The sequence below is a fragment of the Aureobasidium melanogenum genome, assembly GCF_000721775.1.
Source record: "Aureobasidium melanogenum CBS 110374 unplaced genomic scaffold scaffold_51, whole genome shotgun sequence".
NCBI lineage: Eukaryota > Fungi > Ascomycota > Dothideomycetes > Dothideales > Saccotheciaceae > Aureobasidium > Aureobasidium melanogenum.
This window is the reverse complement of record NW_024470103.1, coordinates 2,834-24,059: the sequence shown is the minus strand read 5'-3', so window position 1 is coordinate 24,059 and position 21,226 is coordinate 2,834. Positions and strand designations below refer to the sequence as shown.

The following is a 21,226-nucleotide window of genomic DNA, read 5'->3' as shown; positions in this document are numbered from 1 at the left end:
GGTCGCTGGTGTCGAGGCGTTGGCGCTCCTCCTTTTCGGCATGGCATTGTGATCGCGACCGAGATGTCCCGAAACTTCGCTGATTGTGCCACCCTGGTTCTGTGAGCAGATCATACAATCTACAGGTTTGAACACCCTATATGCCTATTAATATGTCCAAACCTCATATAAAGCATCACGTACGGCAATTGCGATGTCCATCGTGAGTTGTAGTCTATTTGGCTCGTCTTGTAGGTCGCAAGAGTACTCTTCGAGTCGCTCAGTGCGGAGAATATTGTAGCCATCAAGGTGGACGAAAGCCCGCAGACCCTGGTGGCACTCATTGACGAATGAGTCCGTGTACCGAAGACTGTCACACGTCTTTCCAATCGTCTGTCAAGCGGTGACATCTAATTGATATCAACTATGGAATGCAGGCTTTTCCAGAGGGATAAGTATCTTTTCATGTTGGGGATTTCCCCGAATCGCACCACCAGCAGCGCAACAAGGATTGTGTATCACAGTAGCTATACTGCGACAGTTTCCCACACATTGGAACGACATTTGTCGTGTGAGCAAAGGTAATTAAACATGCGACAATATGGTGCCATTACCGAATAAACACTACCGCCATGCCCACGTCGCGGCTCTAGCAAAACCAATGACCATTTTTTGCTCAATTCGAGATAAGTCATTGCGCATATGGAGGCCAAAAAACAAAGCGGACACTATATGCAGCGTCGATGTTAATGGCGCTTTCACATCGTCAGAACGACTATCTCGACCCTTCCAGCCAGTTATCGCATGCACCTACACATACGATCAACACTGGAGCGCGACATCTTGAGAAGCCGCCGCAATTCATGCCTCGCGTCTGCGGGGTTGACCGAAAGGCGCAACGCCCTTCAGCAAATTTGACACAGCTCGACTGATCTTTTTTCTCTATTGCGACTCGCTATCGCACCGAACACAAACTGCAGGCAAACACTTCAGGTCGCCACAACCATTTTGCCCACGGAGACAACAAGATATTCCCTCGGGATTGATCCGGCTCAGCGGCACAATGTACCCACATGCAACGCTAAGGCGGGGTTCTCTCAACACAAGGTTCGTCACGAACAGTGAGGAAAGCTTGAAGAAAGCTTGGTATTCTGCAGATCGAGCTTGTTGGATCTTGACGAATCGCGTAAACTGGATGGATCCCGTGTACACTGTCCGAACTTCTGGCCACTGGCCAGAGAATCCTTTCTGAAGCTCTCTGGAAAACATAACCACACTATGTTACGCGTCCACAGACACGGGTCATGTGGCGTGTGGTCGATAGGGCATATATAGATAGCGAACCTTCGACCCTTGTTGCCAGCTTTCTCATTCAATTTCGCTGCATTAGTCCCTTGGCTTTCAGTTGACTACCAGAAACTGCCATGGCGATCAAGGATATTTTCCGTCCCGGTGCTCTGCAACCTGAATTCGAAAAGTCTGATGCTGCCGCGCCCATCGATGAAACGCCCGTCGAGGTTACCACAAAGACTTGGTGGCAGCGACGCGCCCCCGTCATTGCTTGTGGTTCCGGACTCTTCTCCGATGGCTACCTCAATGGAGTAGGTCCAATTTTGTCCTAGCGAAATCATTCATCTGACGCATCTCAAGGTCATTGGATCAGTAAACACCATTCTCAAGAAACTCTACAAGCATGAATACACGCACAGCAATGCTCAGAGCAACATCACCTCGCTGGTATTCGTCGGTGAAGTTGTCGGCATCATCATTTTCGGTTACACCTCTGACCGCTTTTCCCGCAAATGGTCCATCTTTGCATCTACCGTGATTCTGGTGCGCGCCTCACGTATCAAAGTTTAAATCATCACCCGCTGACTTTTGCCAGTTCGTCTTCGCTGCTCTGGCCGCTGGCTCATATGGTGCCAACGGTAGCATCAACGGTATGTTTTCTGCACTTGCTGCGTATCGTTTCCTTCTTGGTATTGGTATCGGTGGTGAATACCCTGCTGGCTCTGTCGGTTGCTCCGAAAGCACTGGCGAGCTGGAATCCGGTACTCGTAACAGGTGGTTCATCTGGTTCACCAACTTGGCAATCGATGTGGGTTTCGTCGTGGCTGCATTTGTTCCCATGATTGTGGTATGTTATCTCGAATCGCTGCCGCGATTTGCCCTCGCTGATGATTTGCACAGGCCCTTGCTACTGGTGACAACCACCTTCGCGCCGCTTGGCGTATCATGCTTGGTATTGGTGTGATTCCTCCTCTCTCCTTGTTCTACATGCGATGGAAGTTGCAAGAACCCGAAGCCTACAAGAGAAACACCATGGCCAAGTGCAAAACCCCATGGAAGCTCATCATCAAGATGTACTGGTTCCGCCTGCTTGTCGTCTCGACCATCTGGTTCATCTATGACTACTCGTCATACGCCTTCGGAACCTATTCTGCTCCAAGTGTCGACAATGTACTCGGTGCTGATGCACCCATGTGGAAGACTTTTGGCTGGAACACTGTCATCAACCTCTTCTACATCCCTGGCGCCTTTATTGGATCATACGTCTCTGATTGGATCGGACCCAGAAAGACTCTTGCCTACGGTGTTACTGCACAGGCTGTGGTCGGATTCATTATGGCTGGCTGCTACGAGAAGCTAGCTATCCCAAAGAACATCGGCGGATTCGTTGTGGTATATGGTATCTTTCTATCTCTTGGTGAACGTGAGTTGATCATTTACCATTCCCATCATTACCACCATGAGAAACATGCTAAATTGATCGCAGTTGGCCCTGGCGACAACATTGGTCTCATCGCATCCAAAACCTCTGCCACCGCCGTCCGCGGCCGCTACTACGCCGTTGCTGCAGCCTTTGGCAAGATTGGTGCTTTTATCGGCAACTACCTCTTCCCCATCCTCGTAGCTGATGCAGGAAGCAACACTATCAAGGGTAATCAATATCCTTTCTGGGTCGCTTCTTCTCTCTGCATTCTGAGTGCTTTCCTTGCATTCTTCTGCTTGCCAGAGATTGGTCAAGACACTATAGACCACGAAGACGCTGCTTTCAAGGGTTATCTCATTGATCACGGCTGGGACATCTCTCGCATGGGTCTTGCTGGCGCTAGCGCCCCCATGGAATCTGACGCCGAAAGTTCGCGATACAACGCCGGGAAGATGGATCAGTAAGAAGGCCCTTCGATTGGACTAAGCGAGTGTACGTGAAGATAACGTACGCTCCTTGAATTTTGGTCGAGGGTATCCCAGCTATAGTAATAAAAAGTTTTTGTTTGGCTTTTGAACCATCTCCGTGTGCTGAAGACTGCCACAACATAGCTATCAAAATGCACGATGCTTTTGTGAAAGAAACTTTCTCCATGGAGATAACTAGGTTTATCGATCTTTTCGTCGTCCCGTGTACTCATGATCATAGCATAGCTGTTGAAACGCACAATACTCTTGTCGAGAGCATTGTCCAGAGACGAGAGGCGGGAGTTGGGATGATGGGACGTTTCTGTTTGCCATCAGTGCAAGATTCTATCATAATATTGCTGCAAAGATGCAAAAATGCTTTTTGTCAGAATACGGTGTCCTTGGAGAGGAGCTGAGTGCTCTGTGGTTGCAGACGGCAGGATGGAACACAATTTCAATTGTTGTATGCAACCAAACTTCTTTAAAACTGCTGGACGTCATTCTTAAGCAGGAGATCACTCCCACTGACACAGCACTTTAACTTCGATCCTAGTCGTACTTGTTGTATAGAAATGGTGTCCAGAACTTTGGCTGGTGTAAACGTGGTCGAAGAAATCATTGAGAACTGCTGTCCCAATTACCTGACCTATGAGGACATCCGTGACAGATTGTTACGTCTTAGATCCCCAGATGTCTTTATTGTCTAGTAACAGTCTAGACGGTAGTCAAGGTGATGGAAATCACTGATGTCGGGTCAATGATGATGACCGGTTACCTGATGACGAGAACACAATTCTTGCTTGTGTAAGATACATCTAGCCTTCTACAGATATAGGCATTACCAATCCCTGCTCATGATGAGTTGGTCTAGTTGAGACCATTCGCATTCATGCCAACAAAAGCTCGGGAGCTAGGTAGACGGCAAAATGTGGGCATCGTTTCCGTCGCCCGGAGCTGTGTGGGCATTGCCTAGCCCTGGAAATCGACATGGGCTGGAGATCAGCAAATCATCGAAGAAGGTTCGAAAAAGTGATCAGATCTTCGTTCCACAAGAGTGTCTGCCTTGGCGATCGACTGCTGGGGTCACGCGACAGTCATGGGGAGATTCACGTGCCGCTCCAAGATGAGGGCAAGGGGCTAAGAAGTTGCTGGCTCAGTCAGCTCGTTCAGCTCAAAGTACGGATCAGTGACAGTAAACCAGAACAAGCACCAAATTCTCAAATTTGGTCGAGCGGAACAGGCTTGGCAAGGAGGAAAGGCCTCCGCCACGGGTGTGACAGCTCTTGGTACCTGATGATCCCTTCCAATCGAGGCACGTCGAAATGTCTTTGCAACACACAGAACCGGTTAGAGCGCAGCTGTCTCTCCCATTCCGGCAGTGTCAAAGAGCCACGCGAGCTTATTTGGCTGTTCAGTCGGCTAGGACCGGGCACAATTCTTTCCGACGGTCTAGACACAGCCCTAAACCAGTTCTTTTGAGCCACATCTGGAACAACTAACGGGGTCAAGACTTTCGTTCATGCACGCTTAGTAAAACCCGATGGACAACCAGTCGGCTCGTGGCTTTTAGAAAACTTGGCGATGCCCGTGTTGCGATGCCTCCCCTTAGGCGAAGCAGCAAGAGGAGCAGAAGTCGACATATAATCCTAGAATCCAGAACGAAAGCTGTGACGCCAAAGGCTCTCAGCCGCACTTGGTAGTGGCTCGACATGGCTTCAGTGGCAGTCGGCCAGTGTCTTGAGCCTCTGGTAAATGCTATAAGAAGCAGTTGATACCAATCCTCAATGACAGGTCCCATACCGCTCTCTGGCACTTCAACTCACAAGCATAGTTGGTTCGGAGCAAGATGCATTCTGCCATCTTGGTCGCTGCTTTTGCGGCTTACACTTGTGCTCAGAACCTCGACCTCGACACTGAAGCCATTGCTAAAGCCGATCCCATCCCTACGCCTGACATCCCTGTTGTCTATTCTACCAGCTTCGACTATGCACTTCCTGCTGCGACTGTCATCGCCGAGACCATTGCCTATGATGCTTCTGCCGCCGCGGCATCGGCTTCTGCCGAGGTCGCAGCAGATGCGGATGAAGCCCAGCCTACTGGAATGATTTCGAAACGAGACGATGCATCTTGCACAGCTCTTCATGCTAAATATGGCGAAAAATTCACTTCACCTTCCGGAAGACTTTACTATATCAGCTGTGGCGCAGACTATGGCGGCTACGACCTCGCAGCAGTATCAGGTTCCTCCTTTGCCAATTGCTATGACAAGTGCGATGGCTACCCTGGATGTGTTAGCTTCTCCTTTGTCGGAGGCTCTGGTGCTGGTACCTGTTACCTGAAGAGAAGAGGCGCTAGCACTGCCATCCCTAACGGCGGCGTCAACGGAGGTGCTCTGGTTAACATGCCTACTCCCACAAATCCTAACATCTGCGTTGCTCAACCTACTGGCATCTCTTACACGTCTACTCCGGACTCTGACACAGCATTCCTTGCTGATAAATACTATTCGGATGCCGCAGCAGCAGCTCAGGCACCTGCAGGATATACTGAAGCTTTCAAGAACCTGAATGCATCAAACAATGCTCTTGGATACCTTGGATTCAGTTTGATGAGCTCTTACAATCCCTCGGTCTGTGCTGCTCGCTGCGATAAAGTCAACGGATGTCAGGCCATCAACATCTACTTCGAGAGAGACCCAACAGGTATGAATGTCAACCATTCGCTGCACAAAACATGCTGATAGTCTTCAGTCGATCCAAACGATGCTTCATGTGCAGACTCTTATGGAAAGTCTTACGTTCAGATTAAATGCGTTTATTGGGGAGGTCCAGTCACCGCAAGCAATGCGTTGAACTTCGGACAATACCGCAACAAGTTCCATGTGGTTATCGCTGGCAGCAACGGCTACGTCAACAAATCGATCGACACACCTACTGGTTACACTGGCCCAACTTACCTTGGAAACTCAGTCATCAGCGCACCTAGCTAATAGGACACTTAGGGGGCCGCCGCCCCCAGGTTGGATTCGGTTAGTGCGGGGCTGACGCTAGACGCATTGGGTAATTATGCATTAGCCCCCACACATGGCCCCCAGCTTGCCAAAATCTGCGGCGACGACACGTCGCGTCTTTACAAACAATTCACGGTACTCTTTTTGCTATTCGCGCCCTGATTGCAGGTGACTACAATAATTCTTTCTGCATATTTGCAGGTCGCACACATTAGGGTTCAGGGTTTTAGGGTACAAAGTGGACAACCCAGCTAAGCACCGCATGGCTTTAATCGTGCGCTGGAACATACGCGACACCGCGCAAACTACAACACACCGTATGCCCGATGCGACAAGCATGCCGAACGACGAGTTAGATTCGTCTCTCACCCCGATGGTCAAGTTCAGAATCACTATTGACAATGCCGACGATTGGCTACAATACGAGTCACAGTACAAAGTACTCGTTTGTAAACATCACTGCTATGCTATATCGAATCTTGCTAGTCATCTACGCACTGAACACAGCGGGACTTCAAAGGAAAAAGCAGCCGTCGTTAGGAAATACTCCCATCTACAGATCTTGAACCCGACACAGACACAGTTGCCGCCGCCGCTAGAGCCGCCGATTCAGTCACTTGGCAGACCGCGAGATGCATTTATTTGTGACGAGGAGGAGTGTAGTTTTATCACTGTCAGCCGGGATGAGATCCGCAAGCACTGCAATAAAAAGCATGGATGGCGGTCGACAAAACAAGATCGAGAGCATTGGCATCATGTCTTTGTACAATCTTTTGTATCGACTAGTGGCCGACAACGGTACTTTACTGTTGACTATGAGGAAGACATCTCTGCAAACGACACAGATGTCTTACATGACAATCAAGGGAACGCTGTCCGAACAAGACAACTGCGCGATTTCGACACTTCTCTGGTCTTAGACGAATGGGATAGAGCAAAAACACAGCACGACAGAGAGCTTGAGGTCATCGACGGGAATATTGCAAAAACAGATCACTCTCTTTGGTCTAAACGTACCGGATACCCGCAGCATCTTGCTGGAAGCAACTACAAACATCTCTCGAACGGAAGTCGTCTTGCCGACAAAGATGAACAAGAACTGCAGCACATTTCAAGACTGATTGACTTGTTAGTTGAGAGATGTGTCGCCGGTCTGTCAACACTTGATCAAGAAACCCGCCGCTAGCTACGAAGTGCAAAAAAGTTCGAGGCTGATGTTAGACCGCTTGCAAGACTGCAAAATCCCGACTCTCAACTTCGGTACGCTAGCTACTGGAAAAGATTCATCTGCTATGGCATGCGCATTGTTCAGGTTCAGAACGCACATGATCGTAGAGAGGATGACCGACAACAAAGGCACGAATCACGCGATTGTAGCAGAGAGGTGTTACAAGATGGTTCAAGCAGCAGCGTCGACGATAGTGACACAGAGAGTGATAGCAATTCCAGCGACGACGACAGCACAGATGGTGACACTTCCGCCGATACCGATATCTACAACGAACAGGAACAAGGAGATGCAACTACTATCGACTACATGGCAGATGCTTGCCGGTTGTTTCCGTGGAAAGACGATCAAAAGGCTCTTGCTAACGAACTATGGAACTTGATGGAGATGCCGCATATCAATGACGATGTGAAAACTGACGCTCTGCTAAAGCTTGTCAAGTCTTTCATCTTTGTCACCGTTCGAGGAGACGTTTTCAGCAGCGGGCTGTTGCATTTTCTGGCTGTACTGAGTATTGATGAGGAGATGGGTCGACTCCGTGAGGCAAACGATTTCTCATACATGCTAGCCGGTGTGGTCTACGACACACGCATTTTTGCAGTCGAGGCGATCTTGCCGTCAACAGAACGGGACCGTCAAGATGAAGAAGACGACAGAAATTTTCTCAGCATACGAGAGCGCTATCTAACCGATGGTGGATACAGTCCGATGAGCAAGATGATAAGTCTTTTGGCTTACGGCAAACTCATCGCTCGGGATCACGGCAATCAAGGCTCAGTCTTATGGGATGATGACAAGAAAGTCGTGTCGCTACACGGCCGCAAGATACCCGTCACCTGGTTTAAGTCATTGGTAACCGGTGGTATAACAGATGCTGAGAAGATCTTGTGGAAAAAGGTCATGTAGAGCAATAACGAAGTGGACAGATTCAGCATACCGCTAAACGATCTAGAAGACGACCCGACTTGGACAAAGCGTGGGGTGTCATTTTTAAACAACAGCAAGAACAGGCTTGAAGACAAGCAAGAAGTAATGCTAAGCCGTGCAAAGAATCACAGGAACGGACGGAAACTACGCAGCCGGACAGGAGACTGGCAGCTTCGACACGTACGACGATGGCTCCGACACGTCGACAAATTCCGGGAGCTACTGCTGCTCTGTGTGCACTAACACTAGATTGATTGATTGATTGATTGATTCAATTGATAAGGCTACTTGGTTCTGCGGCAAACCTATGAGCCGTCTCCTATTGGTTCTTCCTCTTCCATCCCTATGTGCCATTGTTCCATTCTAGCTTCCCCTTACTTAGTCGTCCTCGTCTGCCACGCGAACCTTCCCATCTTGCAAAGGAAGTGAAGCACCGCCTTTACTACGGGTAGATCCGCCTTCCACTTGTCTCTCGGCCCGTCGACTGGCTGACTAGTCCTTGGGTCTTCCCAAGGGTTCCAACCCCCGAGTATGTAAGATAGGTCTCTCTACCTGTGTCCTATGGTATCGATAGCGGTTTAACGGTCTTCCCGTAGGAGAGGGCATTCGTATATAACGTGCTTAATGGTTTCTCGTGCAGCACCACATTCGCAGCCTGCCGAGTCCACTACTTTTATCCGGTATAAGTCGCTCCGCAGTCGGGAGTGTCCCGTTCGGCATTGTGCTAGTACCGACGCTTCCTCCGCCGACAGCGCATTGTACTCCGTTGCTATGTGAGGCCCTGGAAGGGCTCCGTCTAGCTTCCAAGTGTATGCTCCTATATGCAGTGTGTCCTAAGGCCTTAACGTCCTAGATTGCTTCTACGTTTCATCTAGTTTCTTTTGGAGTGTTTTCTTAGACACTCTTAGGGCCATCTTGTTCGTAATCCCTGCGTAGCGTTGCTGGTACGTTCTTGACCTAGCGATGCTACGGTCGCGCTGGGTAGGAGATGTTAGGGGATTGGTGGGTGTTAGGGGGTTAGTAGGTATTAGGGGGTTCGTCGGGCTAGCGCGGTGTAGAGAGTCCTGGCTGGTGCCTCCTAACGCTCCACCCTGCTCCTCCCCTATCACCTTCTTTGCTTGCTTGTCCGCCCATTCGTTCCCCACTACTCCTCTATGTGCTAGTACCCACTATAGGGTTACTGACGCTCCCTCTTGGCTCTAGAGATTAGCGACGTGTCTACGGATGTACCGTACCACATACTGTCCGTGTGGGCTTGCACCTTCCGTGATATGTCGTATGGCCTGCTTACTGTCTGTCGCGATGATTGTTTTTATCGGGCGTAGCCTCCTTCCCGCCTAGTAGGCTAGTGCTACCTTGACAGCAATGAGTTCGGCGACCGTTGGGTTGCTAGCTGCCTAGGCCGGTAACCGCTTCTAGACGATGACCTTCCCGGTATGTCCCTATATTACTGCGATACTACACTCTCTATTCTTCTATGCAGCATTAGTGTAGAATGTGCGTCTCTTCTCCTGCCACCCTTTCCTTTGTAGTTGCCGTATCACCTCCCCTGCCTCCTCTTCCACTCCCTTAACCGAGCACCCTAGAATGCCTTCTATCTAGGGTTCCTAGATGACCGGTTCTACCGTCTCCATCAGGCTGTCGGCCGTAAGGCCTATAGTTGCCCCGAACTTCCTTACTGTAATGGCTAGTGGAGACGGGAAGCTCTTGCCTTGGGTATAGAGTCTGGTTAAGCAATCGAAGAGATGGTTTGTGTGTGGCACCGTAAGACTCCGAACTAGGTGATTTGCGACCTTTCTCTAGAGCCGGGCGATCGTGGTTTCGATGCCTGCCTCGGCTTGTGCTACCGAGAGGGCTGCAGCCTTGAAGGAACGTATTATTGCCTGGCCCCCGATGCGTTGCACCCGGTCCATGTCGCGGAGTAGCGAAACTGTACCCTACTTCTCCGGACTATACTATGCAGATGCGCAGTAATCCATAATCGGTGTAACCGTCGCGTTGTAGAGCTGTCTGACTTGCTTCGGCCTAACTCCACGTAGTCGTTTAATGGCAAGGCACTGCCTCGTGGCCTTGGCCGTCACCTTCGCCACGTGTTGATGGAATTTTATCTTGCTGTCTAAGGTGACCCTAAGCAGCTTGATGTGTTCGCTTGACTCGATGTCCTGGCCCTGAAACTTGAGGTCAGGACCTGTAGGGTAACTGTTTGGCACTATGTGCGCAATGTGAATCTCTAAAGAATCTACGATTGATCGTGACTCGGGAAAAATCTCTGGTGAAGCCGTTATGGCGAGTATATAAGGACCTGTCGCAGTCCTGCTCTAACCTTATAGAGTCGAGTCTCCAGTTCTGTCATCTTCTAGACTGCTATGGGAAAACACAGTTAGAAGTCGGTGCTCCATACTTCTTACCATAGTAAAATGAAAGCAGCAAGTGGCAAGAAATAGGAGCAGAGTCAATATCGCCTGCACCTTACAAGCAAATCTAGCGGTCTTGCTCTCAACACTGATGAAGATGCCGGCGAGACAGAGCTGCATGATATACAGGCCCACGAAGATTTGGTTAATAACATTCGAGAATATCTCACCGTTAGTGCCTGCCGCGTTCTCCTTGAACCGGCGCAAGGCTGGCTTTGTTACCATCAGAAGCGCGAACAATCCTAAGCTGCTGGGCAATAAGGCCAGAGGGGTGATGACTGAATATACTGTAGCTACGAAAGTCAGCTTATAGAACCGAGTTCCGATGGAATTCCTGAGCCTACCGATCACTCCCAGAACCGCGACTGTCGAGTACATTCCTGTTATAGAGAGAAGATCCTGTAAGGCAACCGCGGCAAGATAACGGGGCGTCGAGCTCAAGAAACGGCTCTTAAACGTTCTCTTAAGAAGATAAGCCCATTACGCAATCATGCCTGCGAAAAGTGAAAATCCCTGTAATGTCAAGAAAGAGATAAAATAGTTACCGGCTTTGGGGAGATTCAAGGCCAGCACTCTAGGTATCACAGATGGCTTGTTCAAGACTTCAGACAAAGTGACCATCAAAGTCGACGAGATTGACACTAGCAAGAAAGCTTGTAAGAAGAGAAAGGCCGAGTAGTATCTATAGTACGCTATCTCGGCCTAAGCATGAGTGACATGACAATGCCAAGAGGAAAGATATCGCAGAAGTGACGGAACAAGCGCTACCACCGCAGCGACAAGCAGTTGAGGTACAGCGCCCTAGAGGTCTGCCAACGCGCGAGGAGGTATTCGGTTCACCCAGTAGAGCCATGAGATGTTTCGCGTCAAGTCTTCTATCTGACCTATTGATGCACTAAAAGTCACCGGCAAGGCGAGCACAACGGACAATCCCAAAGAAAAGACTGTCATGATTATGTTGATCACTGTCCTCTAGGCCCTGGGTTTGCGAGCGTTCAACCAATTGATACAGTCTAGAGCTTCAGACACCGGAGAAGTGTGCAGAGGCCAGATTGTTTGCGGCATAACATCACGAACAATAGCCGAGTCTGCTTCGAAGATCTTCAGGATCGCTAGATGAGAAAAATCATATTCGACACACGGCTTGGTAAGGTACTCTTGCATTCTCTAGAAACAGCGCATCGATCTTTGCCTTATCCGGTTCGACATCTCTGGAGGTGGGCTGGCGTTGGCTTAGTGCGTTTACTAGGCGACAGCTTTGTACTGACCTTTATTGTGCTCTTCTCGACATGCTTCTTTCTCTATCTGAGTTAGCGCTCGAAGGTATGGATGTCCGTCGACGAATGCTGTCTAGTTGTGTCTCGTGGTATGTAGTCTGACTTGACACGCATATAGCTTATGGAACATGAACTCCATCAAAGCTTTTTCAAGCCTGTTCGGAATATCAGTAACGAGGTAGAAGCGACTAGCCGTGCCAGAGTCGTGCATGTGTCTAATGTCGACGAAATTTGCAAGCTCGCGACGCGAAAGCAAGCAGAAGAGACCCGTGAACCAGTAAGCCACAGCCAAGTGTGTCCAAAGACGGCCAGTGTTGCCTTCGAGGATGTTCAGGCAACTGAACTTGTCAAGGCCATGGATCGAAGAGTCTGAATGACGATGGACGTAGTTCAACGGCACCAGAAGGGGTACCATGAAGATGGCAGTCAAGCCGAAGATTCTCGTGAGCAGGCGAAGTAGAGCAAAGAGACCTATAGCATCTAAACACGAGCTATCTAAGTCGTAGAAGATGGTGTAGAACGATCTGATATTCCTAGCATCGAAGAACAAGTCAATTCTGTTTGCTCCTGTGATACTTTAACAAATCTCACCACTTCCCGCGATATCTCCTGCGGAGGATGACAAACCCCCCGATCTGTACAGCCGCTACGAAGGCACCAACCTGTATAGAAGCCAGGAAGCCATCGAAAGAACTTCCGTAGTCTTGTTGAGCGGATCCGTTACCAATCGATATGGTGTTGGGATCCATGTGCGTATCACTTGTGTCTCTTGCCTGTGCGCAGTCTAATCGCCTGTACCTAGACCCATGTGATATCTATATGTTCGCACTGCAAAAGATGGATCTTGTAAGTGTGACAAATTCTTTGCTGTAAATCTCACACAACGACCTACCAGTGATTGACTGTCTGACATGACAGCATCTTCCGCTCAGGGTGTCCGCCTGGCTCAGAGAACTCAAGGTTTCACCGAACTCCCAAACATGGTCTTGTCAGAATTATCAAGAATCGTGGTCGCGTGTTGGCATGATTGTGTTTATACCGTCCGTATGTTGAGTTTAAACCAATAGAACTGTGGGAATGCGGAGCGTTGGTCTTGACAGATCCTGCCAAAACAATGCTGAGCGTAGACTAGCTCACGTAAATCAGAGAGCAAAAACCGTAGGGATGATGCACTGAATCAGCATGTGGATCATTAGTTGATCAATGTACAAGAATGCATAGAACATTCATTTTCTTTTCAGGACAGAGCAGAAAGAAACTCAGACTTGGATCGAACTTGAGTAAGACTTGGTCATGGAGTTCACGACATGGGCCCGAGGCATGATGTGGACACCATGAGATTGTGGTATCGAATCCTGACACCATGACTAGCATTCAAATTTTCTCGCATCTCGAAGCCACCTATGGCTTATTGTAGCTACACTCTATATGCTTTGTTTCTCAAGAGCAGCTTATTCTGTCGAAGTACATTCTCTATTATCGTTCTTAGAGACCAAGTAGATCTCATCGGATTCGCGAGCCAGCGGAGGCAGGGGCTTCAGGCTTATGTCCTGATGCTTTGAAGCAGATCCGAGACGAGGCCCTCTGCCTGAAGCATGGGTCCGGAGATTTCGAAGCAGAACGGACAGTGCGGGAAGAGAAGAGGTGATGATCTGATCGTCCATGTCAGCAAGACATCGTTGCTTACCAGCAGATGGTAGATGTTAAGTCTGTACTTGCCCCAACACAATTCTCCACAATACCCCAAAAGATAAGCATGGTTGTATCTCCATCATCGATCATGGTCTCAATCTGACATACCCGCGCCACGGAGCAAATAGGAGTCAACAGTCCAAGAAGGGTTAACGCGATTGGGCGGACACGTTCTGATTTGGTCAACTATAGCTCATAAAGCAGAGGTATTGGCAATAGTATTGCGACAAGGTTAGTCACAAGCATGGCGATGGACGTGCCATAGGATAAAGGCCTTGTAGCAAGACATTTACCGTCAGTCTGCGGTATCCACGCTCTCTTGATTGGCTGGCAGGAGAGCAGGAAAAGCAGAAACGACACAAGATGGGCTAAGACAATTGAAGTTATTCCGAGCGGGAAAATTCGTTGGTGAGTGGAATCAGTCGCACGCTTACAGGGCTCCAAAGCCGCAAAGCCTAGGGCAAGATTGTATGCTGCTTTAGCCCATTACAATGGCGCTACCGCAAGGGCTTGGGAAGCCATAAATCCTGAAGAGAAAAAGATCCTGCGGTGACAGTTCCATATGTAGAGAAGAACCCTTAGTGTTGTGGCTATCTGCTGCTAATCATCCGGTTGCATGGAAGTTTTTGTCGAGGTACAACGTTCACGAGAACGTCAATTGAGAGTTCATCATTAGCGGAAAGCTCTTGGCCAATGGAAAATTCATCGTTAAATGAAACCTGGCGGTATCCAAGATTCAGGTAGCGTATGCGGATGGGTGTCATCAACTGCTCCATCTCGTCTCGCTCCTAGATATGGTTATATCTGCTCAAATCCTCTCTGTCTGTCATCAAAGAGCTGGCCGGCAACGATAAACTTGAGCTACGGGCCCTAAGATGCGGCGACTTTATAGGAACGAGCAAGCTTTACTGTCAAGTCACTTTGACTGTGGGCTGCATTAATCCCTGCACTATAGGTGCATATGGCCAGGTACACGTCTTGTGTGATATGGCGTACGCAGCTGGATCGGCCATCAGACCTCTTCTGGCTGGTATGGTGAAACTCCGTATGGGCTGGGAGGCTGCCACGCTGGTCCTTACTTGTCTCAGTGGAGCAAGTGTTGTACCTATAGCATTATGGGCTGGCGCTCCGAAGCCGTTGGAAGTGAAAGATCACCAGAGTGCTGCCTGATGCTATGAAAAGGTTTGTGCTTTAGAAAGCCAATGATGGCGAGTTGGACATCTTGTTCCTTTCCTTGGACCCATGATTCGAGTGTTAGTCGTGCAACAGAGGTCGATGGAGACGTGACAACCATTGTATGGAATGGAGATGCATAATCACCACAGCCCATCGTTGGACAAAAGACCAATTGACCGTGAAGTTCTCATTCAAAATCATGTCACGTGTAAGAAGTAGAAGTAGAGGATCGTCTGTATGCAGAGTATAGTTGGTATCAACGAGTGAAGACAAAGCAGAAGATCTAGTGACAGTGGCCAGATTCATTCCTATCGTCCTCAACTCAGGCATGCAGAAAGTGCTCGTTGACAAACGTATCTTGCCGTAGGAATTACAACAGATCAAATAGTGTAAAATTGAAAGATTCGATTGAACGTTCTGCGGCATGTAATGAGTGGGTACACCTAAACCCGGGTCGGCGGCATATGCTAGGCGTGGTTCGATATAGTCCGGTCGGTCTCCATCATGATGTATCCTTCCACAAATCTTCCCTCACATATCAGACTCTACATTCCTGGATCCACTTGTCGAAACAATCAATGCTCTTGCGCTGTTCTGCCATAACCCTCTGGTTGCCAGAGATGAACTTGCCACGCTGTGCGGTCGAGTCGCTAGCAGTCGAGAGATTTGCGCTTCGATGTGCTGGATCGTTCACTATCTGGTCTGACCTTTCCAACTTGGCAGAAGCCTGTCTGGCATAGGGTTGCTGTCCGGATGGACTGGTAGACTATTAGCAATGCGAATCACTTCGTGAGTGCGATGGTCCTGGACATACCACATGCCATCTTCATAAATGGTATCGAACATCGCGCAACTATGTTTGGTGAGGAAAAAAAGTGGGGTGGACTCAAATTCTCAGAGTGATCTGGCTCAAAGAACACAGGCATGCTACGTAGCTTTATACCCTAAGGCTGCCTGGTTGATGTTGCTTGATACAGGCTGTAATCGTTCTCCGACTCCCACCAATATCGCTGCTTTCGCCGAATCTTACGATTCACAGTGTGAATTACACACATCCCTCCACCGGTTCTGGTTACAAACCGGTGTAAAGGGACAAAGATGGTCAATTCGGTGCATCTGACCTTATTCTAAACCAATCAATGCATCGATGCTAGTAAACTGCGTGATTTCCCGAATATTGTTCTAAAAAAACCAGCCGGAGGCTCGTCTTTACGTTCCGTTAGGTCGAGGTTCCTCAGAGCCAATACTCAGAGCATTTTGTCGAAATGGTTGCAAATCGACCGTATGTCCGAACCGTGCCATGCTGTCTGGGTAATCTGTCATCAATCAAACAGATGATGTTCGTAAAGGGCAGCGAGGCTGGCTGAAGATTTCTGGCCCATATACAGTTCCATATCTAGAGACACGCCTGACCAGCGGATGACTGAACAACACCACAACCAACGAGACTGATAGGGACTGGATTAGAAGCAACATGCCTTTTTTTGATCTGATTCCTGTTGAAGACGTTTTGGTCGATGACACACAGTGCACATCTCTTATCAGGCATTGCATCCCGGGCATTCCTCCTCGGTATCCTCTGCGCCATATGCTCAACAACTGCAGTTTTGCTAGGTATTCAGGACTGTCAATGGTGGAGACTACCAGTATACCTCTCAACGATGTCCATATTCCATTTTCTTGAATTCTGCGCCACCGCACGCTAGAACTCTTCAAGTATAGATATCGAGAGCTTCCTTCTGTCGACTCATGCCTACATGTTCGCACATCTCTGCGCGCTTTCGGAAATTGTAATCAGCGCTCAATACTTCCCAGACTAGCACGCTCGATTCATCATACCGCACACGATTGTTGGAGGCGCTCTTATGACCATCTTGGGTCAGGTCATACGTACATCTGCTATGATGCAGGCTGGACCTAGCTTCAACCACCAGATTGAGAGTCGAGGTAGAGAAGATCACGAACTGATCACTACTGGTCTATATTCCTGGTCACGTCATCCCAGCTATATTGGCTTGTATCTTCTTTTTGTTGGCACGCAATTCATGGTTGGGAACAAGTTTGCAGCGTTGTTTCTTGCGTATGTTCTTTGGGTTCGATCAAAGAGGCGAATAAAGTGTAAGTTCTACTTGTGTGGAGCTACTAGAATCTTCCTTCCGTCGAAGAAGACTGTTTGGTAAATATCTTTGGACTTGAATATCATGCATACACAAAGCAGGTTTCCGGTTGTCCTTTCGTCTAGTGGCACGCCACTTCTCGATACGTCTCAGCACAAGTCATTTTGGCGTCTCATTTGTCAAATCCACCCTGATCGTCGACGATCTTTCGATCCACAGAGCGATCATAGATCAGTTGGGCGTGTATGTAAGCTCAAGCATACATGATACTAGCGTCACTATGAGCAGCGGCCAGCTTCACAAGGGCTTCCAGCTAACGCGTTAGTAACGGAGGACCCAATCATGTATCGCGGGATTACTTGTCAAGCAAAGTTCTTCCAGACGATGTTGCTGGTGGGGCGGGCAGACAAGATTATAGATGGTCCGAGCGAAGTCTTTGTCGACAGCCTGGTCGATGAACAGTCTCCGAACACTCCCGCATACTCTGAAGCCTGTTTCATAAACTCCGAAAATCTGCCGATCAAGATGATCGTAGCCCGCGAAGCTTTCTTGGTCGTTATGAGTGGCTGTGATCTGGAGGTGTAGATGAAGAGAGTGAAGCTTGGTGAAAGTCGCGAGAACTTCATAGATGGCCGCTTCGAAAGCCTTCGCTCGCAACCTAGGGATTGGACCCTCAAGCCGTGTCAATGAAGTGCGCCCAGTATGTATACCCTTGAGAAAACTGATTGCCGCCTCAGATCAAGCCGGTTTTCGGTAGATGTGAATCTTGCGGTACCAAGACTGGCACCATGCTGCTGGTAAAGCATCGTCATGTCACTGGCCAAGAAATCCAGGTCGATTTTGAGTTCCAAAAGTGGCGGCAATCCTGCAATGAACGATCTGATTGCTTGCCTAACATACGCCTTTGCTCTATGGCAGTTCTATGGCAGTGCTGTGTACCAAAATGACGCTACGCACGGCCGACGACAAAGCTCTTTAGACCAAGACATGAGCTGACTGTATTAGCGGTCTCCATGAGTAACTCGAGCTGAAACCCAATCTATACACGAAGCTATGGTTTTTGTTGAAGTAGAGCATTGAACCAGAGAAGGTCAGGGTGTCATGGGCTGCAAGACACGAATGAATGCGCAGCATGGAAAATGAGATTACGCAAGCTAATGCATCGTGTATTGCGTTGACGGATCAGGAATGCAGCAGAAGAAGTGAGCAAAATGGGAGTCAGCAATAGTGTTTACGCAAGCAGACGGAGGTAAAAGTCAATAGTTGCACTGATTCTGGTTGCGCGCGAGAAGGGTACCAGAATTCTCCCATACCTACATATTCTGGTAGCGTCTACAAAGTGTCGTATCCTCAGCTGGCAGAGAGGAGCAAGTTCGGCAAAATTGATCGAGCCGAGTCTGAATCCGGATCTGCATCGACAGTTGAGGAAGAAGGCGTGTGGGTAGCAGACTATGTTGGCAACGCCGACGTGGGTGTCCGTGCTTCAGCGATTCGCTGGAGATGAGCAAGACAGATACAAGCTTCTGGGTTAGGAGATTAGATCGCGCCTCTCCGGACGTTGAGTCTGAAGAACGACCGAATGGCCACAACCCAGCACGTTGCTGTGAAGACGCTCGTCACTGCTGCTGTCGCTATGGAGGAGGCGAGAGCGAACTAAAAAATCTTTCTTGCAAGAAGTCATGCGAGTCGGAGTGGAGTGTAGAAATCGTTTCGCTCGGGCTCGTGTAGATCTTGTATGGCAGGGCAACCAGCGGACGTAATTAGTTGTTTCCACTAGCAAACAGCACCAGTTTCTATTCAATGTCGACCCAAAACTTGCAGAGACTTTGGACGCTGAGTGGTAGTGGTGAGTGTTATCGGAGGGAGATTTGGACAGAATGGGATATGGGTAGCTGGACAGTGGCTACAGGTGGACAGTGGGCACGGAGCAGAACGATGAAGCGACTGTTTCTTCTGGTATGGCTCTTCCCTAACGAAGTGGCAGCCCGAGCAGCGTTTCATGGATGTGATGGTGGTTGAAAGAGCGAGCAGAGCCGGAAAAATACCAGAACAAGAAGTAAAGTGATGCTCATGTGCTATGAGATCATTCTTTCTTCACATACTCGAAACTAAGAATTGAAAAGGTGCAAACTTCATCGTGAGTTTCTTCGTTCACCACAACGAGACGAGAGAGCTGTGCTGTCTTAGGAGATTTTTCCATTCATGACCAATATCCGGGACAGAAGCGGATAATCAAGAACCTAGAACCAGGCACTAAGATGATGCACCGTTGTTACTTTCACCTACTGCAACTAAAGTCTGGTCGCCCGTGCAATATTCGTGTGAAGACCAATGGCCAGCAACACGAAACTCTGTTTATTCCAGATAGGGTTATAACATGCACAAATTATACAGTACAGTGTACTCAGATCAATTATGGTTTTTACAACAAAACCTCTGGAACAGTGATCCTAGCCACTTCTAGTGTCTGGCTACTAGAGCAAGAAGATTGTACATCAAATGCAGTGCTTACTGGCATCTACCATGCAGCGACTATGTTATCAGCGGAATTGAAAGTATTATAACACACGATGTTGATAGCTTTATCTCTTCTTTGTGTAATCATAAACTAATATTGAGCTTGTGCCAGGCGTATCTGCGCTTCATGTGGAGATTGAGCCTCGTATCTTGGAGCTCAACATGACTCCAACATGACATTTGGATCTACTGTTGTCAAGGACTGACTGTGCACGTACATATCTATATCTCAGGCAGGCGGCTTTGAATCCAATATCACGTCACTGCATCAGGACCAGAATTCGCCACAGAGCTGACGCGAACGATGGGTACACATATATGCTAAGCTGCTGTATATACAAGAAGAAGCAGATCGTACTCAGACTATGTGGGGATCAACGCAATGGATGCTGCCTCAGAAGTCTCTCAATTCGACATGACAGTAGAAAACCTGGACCAAACGACAGCAGAGCAAATGGGCGATCCTTCCAACGGTCTTGGTCAAGATACTAGCGGGTCAAGTGTCCAAAGCTCGAGAAACCGTGCCAGAAGCCCGAGGCGTCCCGGAGTCGACGAAGGAGGTCATGGATCAAATGGGAGTAGAGAAGCCTCGTTTTCGAGTAGTCACCTAGCACATTCCTCGCCTGGAAGACCTCACACAAACATGTTCGAAAAAGCAAGAGCCTGCCTCAGATCCATCGAGAACAACGGCAGTAAGATTCAACGAAAGGTGAGTACTGCGTGAACGCCCCGATCTCATGTCACTAAAAGGAGCTCTACTAATTATGCATGATAAGGCGGAAGTACAAGTAGAAGCTCAACAATCTATCGTCAACGATACTCAGGATCGATCTGTAGAGAGATGTAGCATCGATGACGACCAAGTCACACAACTGAACACCAAAGTAGACAAAATATTGTCATCGGTGAGTCACAGAGGATGGTGTCAGAAATGGTTGTTGGTGACTAATACCTCGCGTCAAAGGCCATCACATCCTGTGACATGAAGAATTTGGAGGACAAAATCTACAACATCATGGAAGATATGATAGACGGCGTGTTAGACGAGATAAAAATCATGCGAGACACGATGCACAGCATGAAGGACACGATCGAGTCAAATGAGCTAGAATCCAACGCTATATTCAAACTTCTGGATCGTCTGACTGCACTCTTTCTAGGCGCAGCAGAGTGCCCTGAAGATAGAATTCCAATCCCGGAAAAACATCTACGATTGACAGCCGAAGCAAGGGATGATGGCTTGTCCGACTTGGGTGGTGAGATAACCTACCATGGTAGTTCGAGAACATCCCCAAGTCCCCCAAAAAGGAGCCAAATCTCGGCTGTTCGACGCCGACTCTCGTTGCGTTGTTGCTTTTGCATCCCAAAGACGCGATACCGGGATGTCTGATGTATCTGACGACTGGCCTGATCTGGTTCTTTCTACTTCCAACTATTTGAGAAGTGCTTAACTTACTCACTCTTGTATCCGGTGCTACTTTCCATCTGTACTTATCGCTAAACATCTCGAATATGCTACTGATCGCATCTCCGTTTTGTGGGGGTTGGAGGGAGATTTGGGATCCGTGAATTCAATTATATTAACAGTAAAAGTTTATATCTTGGGCGATCGTGGTGCAAGAAATACAGTCGTGAGATCTGGTCTCCATCTTATTTCTACCGTCGAATGTACTGCTGTCAAGATAACTGTTAAGTAGAGACTAGACCCT

General features: G+C 48.6%; 10 protein-coding genes across 10 annotated transcripts; 5 read left to right on the top strand and 5 right to left on the bottom strand.

Annotated features, from left to right (window-relative positions):
- Window positions 1-1,403: 1,403 nt before the first annotated feature.
- Window positions 1,404-3,156, top strand: M437DRAFT_70582 (putative MFS phospholipid transporter; the record flags this gene model as incomplete). The annotated part of the gene is made up of 5 exons (XM_041025499.1): window positions 1,404-1,580; window positions 1,630-1,812; window positions 1,865-2,116; window positions 2,170-2,692; window positions 2,756-3,156. 5 exons carry the CDS (start codon window positions 1,404-1,406, stop codon window positions 3,154-3,156), a joined length of 1,536 nt encoding a protein of 511 aa, XP_040874741.1.
- A 2,431-nt stretch (window positions 3,157-5,587) lies between these two features.
- M437DRAFT_31513 (uncharacterized protein) lies at window positions 5,588-6,070 on the top strand (the record flags this gene model as incomplete). Its single annotated transcript, XM_041019207.1, has 2 exons — window positions 5,588-5,861; window positions 5,910-6,070. Coding segments are annotated over 2 exons (435 nt in total), but the record flags the coding sequence as incomplete, so codon positions are not given.
- A 1,636-nt stretch (window positions 6,071-7,706) lies between these two features.
- On the top strand, window positions 7,707-8,303 carry M437DRAFT_61054 (uncharacterized protein; the record flags this gene model as incomplete). Its single annotated transcript, XM_041023861.1, has 1 exon — window positions 7,707-8,303. The coding sequence occupies one exon, from the start codon at window positions 7,707-7,709 to the stop codon at window positions 8,301-8,303; it is 597 nt and encodes a 198-aa protein (XP_040874739.1).
- A 623-nt stretch (window positions 8,304-8,926) lies between these two features.
- M437DRAFT_30688 (uncharacterized protein) lies at window positions 8,927-9,145 on the bottom strand (the record flags this gene model as incomplete). The annotated part of the gene is made up of 1 exon (XM_041019189.1): window positions 8,927-9,145. A coding segment is annotated over one exon (219 nt), but the record flags the coding sequence as incomplete, so codon positions are not given.
- A 1,134-nt stretch (window positions 9,146-10,279) lies between these two features.
- Window positions 10,280-10,498, bottom strand: M437DRAFT_61038 (uncharacterized protein; the record flags this gene model as incomplete). The annotated part of the gene is made up of 1 exon (XM_041023858.1): window positions 10,280-10,498. A coding segment is annotated over one exon (219 nt), but the record flags the coding sequence as incomplete, so codon positions are not given.
- A 732-nt stretch (window positions 10,499-11,230) lies between these two features.
- Window positions 11,231-11,416, bottom strand: M437DRAFT_34601 (uncharacterized protein; the record flags this gene model as incomplete). Its single annotated transcript, XM_041019281.1, has 1 exon — window positions 11,231-11,416. A coding segment is annotated over one exon (186 nt), but the record flags the coding sequence as incomplete, so codon positions are not given.
- A 672-nt stretch (window positions 11,417-12,088) lies between these two features.
- Window positions 12,089-12,764, bottom strand: M437DRAFT_89222 (uncharacterized protein; the record flags this gene model as incomplete). The annotated part of the gene is made up of 2 exons (XM_041028996.1): window positions 12,089-12,548; window positions 12,607-12,764. The coding sequence occupies 2 exons, from the start codon at window positions 12,762-12,764 to the stop codon at window positions 12,089-12,091; spliced, it is 618 nt and encodes a 205-aa protein (XP_040874735.1).
- Window positions 12,765-15,421: 2,657 nt separating this feature from the next.
- M437DRAFT_89221 (uncharacterized protein) lies at window positions 15,422-15,729 on the bottom strand (the record flags this gene model as incomplete). Its single annotated transcript, XM_041028995.1, has 2 exons — window positions 15,422-15,641; window positions 15,698-15,729. The coding sequence occupies 2 exons, from the start codon at window positions 15,727-15,729 to the stop codon at window positions 15,422-15,424; spliced, it is 252 nt and encodes an 83-aa protein (XP_040874734.1).
- Window positions 15,730-16,400: 671 nt separating this feature from the next.
- M437DRAFT_79529 (ICMT-domain-containing protein) lies at window positions 16,401-17,125 on the top strand (the record flags this gene model as incomplete). Its single annotated transcript, XM_041027189.1, has 4 exons — window positions 16,401-16,529; window positions 16,590-16,673; window positions 16,704-16,976; window positions 17,030-17,125. 4 exons carry the CDS (start codon window positions 16,401-16,403, stop codon window positions 17,123-17,125), a joined length of 582 nt encoding a protein of 193 aa, XP_040874733.1.
- A 2,774-nt stretch (window positions 17,126-19,899) lies between these two features.
- Window positions 19,900-20,907, top strand: M437DRAFT_70579 (uncharacterized protein; the record flags this gene model as incomplete). Its single annotated transcript, XM_041025498.1, has 3 exons — window positions 19,900-20,226; window positions 20,294-20,422; window positions 20,482-20,907. The coding sequence occupies 3 exons, from the start codon at window positions 19,900-19,902 to the stop codon at window positions 20,905-20,907; spliced, it is 882 nt and encodes a 293-aa protein (XP_040874732.1).
- Between the last annotated feature and the right edge of the window lie 319 nt (window positions 20,908-21,226).